At 34.6% G+C, this 7,005-nt stretch overlaps 1 protein-coding gene across 1 annotated transcript in view; it reads right to left on the reverse strand.

Moving 5' to 3' along the window:
• NUP62CL (nucleoporin 62kDa C-terminal like) overlaps window positions 1-5,315 on the reverse strand; it is a 23,819-nt gene extending 18,504 nt beyond the window's left edge. The window contains exon 1 of the mRNA XM_012644590.1: window positions 5,297-5,315. Coding sequence (XP_012500044.1) covers window positions 5,297-5,315 — 19 coding nt within the window. The remainder of the gene's footprint in view (window positions 1-5,296) is intronic.
• Window positions 5,316-7,005: the final 1,690 nt, after the last annotated feature.

The raw sequence follows: 7,005 nt of genomic DNA on the forward strand, positions 1-7,005 counted from the left end.
AAAGAAGACAGAATAATGGCCAAAAAACATATGAAAAAATGCTCAACATCTCTAATCATCAGGGAAATGCAAATCAAAACCACAATGAGGTATCACCTATCTCCAGTGAGACTGGCCTCTATCAAAAAGACCCAAAACAATAAATGTTGGCGTGGATGCGGAGAGGTAGGAACACTCATACACTGCTGGTGGGACTGCAAACTAGTGCAACCTCTGTGGAAAGCAATATGGAGATACCTTAAAGCAAAAAGTATTTTTTAAAAAATTGAAATGGTTAGAAATTGTTCTAAAAATAAATACAGCAAATGAAGAAATATTTATTCAAGAAAATCTGCTAAAACTTAGTAATCTATCAGTGAGAGGCTAAGGCAGTCCCTCCTTCCCTCATCCCCTTGCTCACCTTAATGGAAGTCACACTCCAGGCAGGAGTGGCCAGGAAGACTGGACTCCCTCTGCCCCGAGCTCCCAATCAAAGGGATACAGTATCTCAATGTGAGGGACAGGTAGCCAGCATTTCTCATCACCTTCAACACAAAGTTGAAGGGGTGAAATTCCTGGTGAGTATAGCCAAGAGTCCAGGGGCTCCCTTCCTTCAGCTAGCCCCCACTCATAGGCTGGAGGCTCTACCCCAGGCACATCAGGCTGAGAACACTGGGGCCCCAATCACCCTCACTCTGGTTGCCTCACGCAGCTCACTTGTAGGGCAAAGGTACACGCCTGAAGAGGTAGGAAAGAAGACCAGCGGCTAATGCCACTCAATGCCCAGTACTCAAAGCCCTGGCTCAAAGACTTTGCTCAAGGATAAAGGCTGTTCATAACAGCAGAGTTCCCAAGCTATCCCCAAAAGAAACGACTTTGTTTTAAACAGTGTGAGGACCTTCAAGCCAAAAAACTTGCTCCAAAAAATTGGAGATTTTGGTAATAAGCAATTAAGAGGAAGCAGGTAACTTCGTGAGAGTAACAATTTAGGCTGTAAGTCAGCTAGTTTACCAGACATAACCAGGGTGGAAAAAGCTGAAAAGAGCTGTCTTGAGAATGGGAGAATTAAGTACTAATATGTACTACAACATGGATGAATCTTGAAAACATTATATAAAATGAAGGAAGCAAGACACAAAAGGCTACATATTGTATGATTCCATTTATTTGAAATGTCAGAATAGACAAATCCATAGACAGAAAGTATATTAGTGGTTCCCAGGGGCTGGGAGGAAGGGGTAATAGTGACTGCTAATGGGTACAGGGTTTCTTTTTGGGGTGATGAAAATGTTTTCAAATTACATAGCAGTGATGGTTGCTCACTCTATGACTATATTAAAAACCACCGAATTGTACACTTTAAAAGGGTGAATTTTAAGATATGTGAATTATACCTCAATTATGCTGTTATTAAAAAAACTCATTATCATCTCAATAGAAACAGAAAAAGCATTTGACAAAATCCAACACACTTTTATGATTAAAATATTCAACAAACTAGGAAGAAAAGGGAACTTCTTTAACATGATAAAGGGTGTTAATGAAAAATCCATAGTATAACAGCATCATACTTAATGATGAAAGACTAAATACTTTCCTACTACCATCAGGAAAAAAACAAGGATGTCTGCTCTTACCATTTCAACAATACATTGGAAATTCCACCCAGGACAATTAGGCAATAATAAGAAATAAAAGGCATCCAGATTGAAAAGAAAAAAGTAAAACTATCTTTATTCATAGATGACAAGATCATGAATACTGAAAATTCTAAGAAATCAATAAAAAATCTATTAGAACAATAAACAAGGTCAGCAAGGTTGCATGATACAAGATCAATATATAAAAGTAAATTACATTTCTATATTATAATAACAAACAACCCAAAAATGAAATTAAGAATGTAATTCCATTTATGATTGCTCAAAAAGAATAAAATACTTAAGAGCAAATTTAACAAAAGACTTTCAAGAACTGCACACAAAAAATACAAAACATCGCTGAAAGGAAGACATCCTAAATAAATGGAAAGAACTCATGTTTATGGATAAAAATACTTAATATTGTTAAGATGGTGTGATGGAAAAAATCATCCCCAAAGATGGTCTAATACCCAGAACCTTTGAACATACTACCTTACTTGACAAAAGGGATTTTACAGATGAGATTAAGGTTAAGTACCTTGAGATTATCCTGAATTATCCAGGTGAGAAAATCTAATGGCATGAATCCTTTAAAATAGAGAACCTTTCCAGGCTGTGGTCAGAGGTAGATGTGACTACAAAATAATGATCAGAAAGATGCAAAGTTGCTGATACAAATGGTCAAAAAGCACATGAAAACATGCTCAATGTCATCTGTCATTAGGGAACTGCAAATCAAAGCCACAGTGAAATACCACTTCATACCAATTAATATGGCTATAATCAAAAACAGAGATAATATCAAGTGTTGACAATGCTATCAAAAACAGAGATAATATCAAGTGTTGACAATGCTATGGAGAAAGTGGAAATCTCATACTCTGCTGGTACGAATGTAAAATGGTGCAGCTTCTTTGGAAAACTGGCATTTCCTCTAAGGGTAAAACATAGAGTTACTATATGACCCAGCAATTCCACTATTAAGTATATATATGCCAAAAAGAAATGAAACATATCCACACAAAAATGTGTACATGAATATTCATAGCAGCATTATTCATAGCAGACGAAACAACCCAAATGTCCATTAACTGATGAATGGATAAATAAAATGTGGTATATTCATAAAATGGAATTGTATTTGCCATGAAAGAAAATGTACTAATACATGCTACAACATGGATGAGCCTTGAGAGCATTATGCTAAGTGAAAGAAGATAGTCACAAAAGATCAAATAATGCATGATTCCATTTATATGAAATGTCCATAATAGAAAAATCTATAGAAACAGAAAGTAGATTAGTGGTTGCCAGGGACTGGGAGAAGGGAGGAATGGGTGGTGACTTCAAATGGGTTTCTTTGGGGGATGATGAAAATGTTCTAATATTGACTATAGCAATGGTTGCGTAACTCTGTGAACCACTGAAATATGTACTTTAAATGGGTAAACTGTATGGTATGTGAATTATATCATAATAAAACTGTGATTAAAAATAATAAATAGAAGTCTGGAATAAATTTTCAGAAAACAGATTACCTGCCTCTTGCTTTAAAATTTAAAAAGAAAACTATAAAGTTGGAGAAATTAAGTGCATAAAGACAAAAATAAGATTAATGAGTTACTTGAAGACAAAGTTCATATCTTTTCACCCTCACTATAGATCACTATACACATGGCACATGGTAGTAAGTGTTCAATAAATGTTTCTGCTGAGCTGAACCAACTTCTTCTAGATTCTAACACATAATTACAAATATTCTATTTCCCCTTTAAAAGGTAAAAGTACTTAATAAGTAACTGCACTTGCATCTATTACTGCCTGCATCCAACTGTTGAGCAATTCATGGCAACATATGACATAAGATTCTGCTATCCAAAACATCTAGGCCCACGGGGGGCGGGGTGAGAGGGGCAGAGGGGAGATACTGAGAAGGAATCATGAACTTTACCACATACCTAAAACTATTATACTTAAAATGTGTAGAGTGGAATAGCCCTACGTTTCATTTAGGAGAAGTTATCACATGTATACTTTTAAAGAAATAACCAATTTTATAGCAAAGGAATTTAAATTTACTATTCATTACCAAGTGATGAAGCTGAATTTTTATAATAATATGCGTTTAATGGCTACTTTACTTTCTTCACTTGAAATTGCCTATTCATGTCATCTGCCATTTTCTTATCAAAGAATACTATTATTACTGATTTTTGACAAATATGTATATCAAGGCTGTTTATTTTGTCATATGTTGCAAAAATTCTCCTACCCCCATTTGTCATTCATTTTTCATTTTGTTTTTAGTTTTTATGTAGTTAAATCTTTCCATCATTTTTTCCAATATGGTCTATGTCTCCACATCATGTTTTAAAAGACATTCTCCCTTAAACATATCAAAAGGCGTTCAACCTCATTTTTAAGAGAAAATTGAAAATTATAACTACATTGAGAATAATTTCACATAACAGATGGCAAGAAGTCAAAACTAGTAACTCACTCTGTTAAGAACACTATAAAGAAACAGGCAGCCTCACAGATTCCTAATGGGCATATGAATTGGTACAACTACTATGGAAAACAAGTGGTCAATATTTTAAAAATCATAAATGCATCTATTTTTGAACCAGCAATACTTTTTCTGGAAATTTATTCACCAAAATGTATTTGTATATCTGTAAAATGACATGCAAAATGATATCCATGGCATCACTGTTTGTGTTAGCAAAGGAGTAAACAACCCAAATGCCTATCAGTAAGGGACTGGATATATAAATTATAGCACATCCGGACCACGGAACTATGATGCTATAAAACATACTAAGGAAGCTCTCTATATACTGATTGATGTGAAAAACTCTAAATGTTTAAAATAAGTGTATAAAGTTTATAAGTTTAAAAAGCAAGGTACAGAATAGTGTGTAGAGTGTATCACTGATGTCAAAAAAGGTAGAGGAGGGTAAGAATACATATTTTTATTTGCTAACAAATCCATGAAGAAGCTCTGGAAGGATACATACAATTACAGTGGTTAGCCGAGTGTGGGAAAGGGGCAGGGGTAATACAGTGCAGATGGGAGACAATATACCTATTTATACTATTTATAGTTTTATCTGTGAACTATTTGACTACATTATTTAAAAATTATATATAAATAAATGGTCTTCTCCCCAATGTGAGAAATATTATTTACATATTCTTACATTCACCTATGCTTTAAAAATTTGTGGTTTCATTTTCTACCTTTAGTTCACTTGGGGTTTCTTTTGGTTAATGTTTTTAGGCAAAAATCAATCGCCTTAACCCTAATACCTGGTTAGCCAGCTTTTGCAATTTATTTATTCACTACTCCATCCTCTATCCCACGGATTTGAAGTGTCACCTTCATAAACACAGGTTTGTTTTTGTACTGTACTTTAAAATATTTCACTGATTTTTCTTTCTATCCCTATTCCATACCAGAATCTCAATTATTGTAGCACTAGAATTCACTTATTTTTATATTACATAATATTTTAAACTTGCAGGAAGAGAATAAACTTATAACACATTTCCACATATTTTCCTGCAAGTAGTTCATCATTACTTCCTTAAAAACAATGGAGATGGCTAGTCTCATGCATTTCTTCCCCAATTTGAACTTTAGAATCTTGTCAAGTCCCTCGCTCCTTTACCTTCCTCGAAGATACCCATTATGGTTTTACAAGAATTGCATTAAATGTACAGATTAATTTGGAGATAAATGACATCTTTATATTATCGAGTCTGTGCATTCAGTGAGTCTTTTCATTTACTCACATCATCTTTTATATTCCTCAGTAAAATTTGTGGTTTTCTTCATCTAGGTCATGTGCATTTTTAAAAGTTTATTCCTAGGCATTTCATACTTTTTGGTTGAAATTATTAATGGGATCTTTCTCCATTATATTTCCTAACTACTATTGCTTAAACATGGGAGAGCTATTGATTTTGTATTATTTATTTTGTAACTGGCCACACTACTGAAACCTCTTCACTACCTCTAATTAAATTTACACTTGATTTATGCCCATATTTTAAAATCGTGATCATCTGTCACAGATACTGGCATAATTTCAGGGGCCTGACCTTAAATCACATATCCAGAGATAACTAAGGATGCAAATACCACTTAACATGATTTGCTTTTAAGTTAAATGAGTCTCGTTCTTAAATAGAAAAGCATTTAAGAGGCAAAGTTTGTTTCCTACGCAGAACAAGATCAGGGTTTCTCGACATGACACTACTGACATTTGGGGCCAGATAGTTCTTTGTTGTGGGGGACTGCACTGTGTAATGTAAGATGTTCAGCAGCATCCCTGAACTCTACCCAATAGATGCCAGTAGCACCTTCTCAGTCTTGATAACAAAATATATCTCCATATATGGCCAAATATCCCCCCTGGGGGACGGGGAATAAAACTGTCTCCAGCTGAGAATCATTGGACTTGAGGAAGTGTTCAGTATCACAATTTCCTCCATCTAGTGCTATAAGTATACCAAAATCAGGCTTAATTCCTTTATGTTTAAGAACATAAGAAAATGCTAACTATCTTAGAAAATAGCCCACATTATTTTTAACAGAATGGGGGAAGGCGGCCTTACATTATAAGATGGTGGGGAATGCTACAATAACTAAAATGGTGATACTAGAACAAGAAAGGACAGATCAATAGAGCAGAATAGAAAATCCAGAAGCAGAGTCAACTATATATATACTAATTTGGTGTATCAGGAAGGCAGCAACTCCAACCAATAGGGAAAGGATGTCTATTTAACAAAATATAATGCTTCAACTTACTAATCATTTAGAAAAAAAATAAGATTCTTAAAAATATAAACCATAAGAAACCAAAAAGAATTAAGAATATTGAAGTGGAAAGGCCTATATAAGTAAGCTTAGAGAGAAAAACCTTGAATGAAAGATTTGACAACATAAAAATTAAAACTGTGGCCAGGTGCAGTGGTTCATGCCCGTGATCCCAGTGCTTTGGGAGGCCAAGGTGGGAGGATCACGTGAGGCCAGGAGTTTGAGATCACCCTGGGCAACATAGCAAGACCCCATCTCTATGAAAAATTATAATTTTTCATCATAATAGCCAAAAAGTGGAAACAATACAAATATCCATCCATGGGCAAAGAGTTAAACAAACCAGTACATCCATACAATGGAATAGTATGCAGCAATAAAAAGAAACAACTGGTAGATGTAACAATTTGGATGAATCTCCAGAGAATTATCCTGAGTGAAAAAAAGCCATTCCCAAAAGATTACATACTGTATGGCTAAGTGTATATAACATTTTTGAAATGCCAAAATTATAGTAATTGAGAACAAATTAATGGTTGACAGATTAAATAGGGG

Source organism: Propithecus coquereli, unplaced genomic scaffold (assembly GCF_000956105.1).
Source record: "Propithecus coquereli isolate 6110/MARCELLA unplaced genomic scaffold, Pcoq_1.0 Scaffold104, whole genome shotgun sequence".
NCBI classification, from domain to species: Eukaryota; Metazoa; Chordata; class Mammalia; order Primates; family Indriidae; genus Propithecus; species Propithecus coquereli.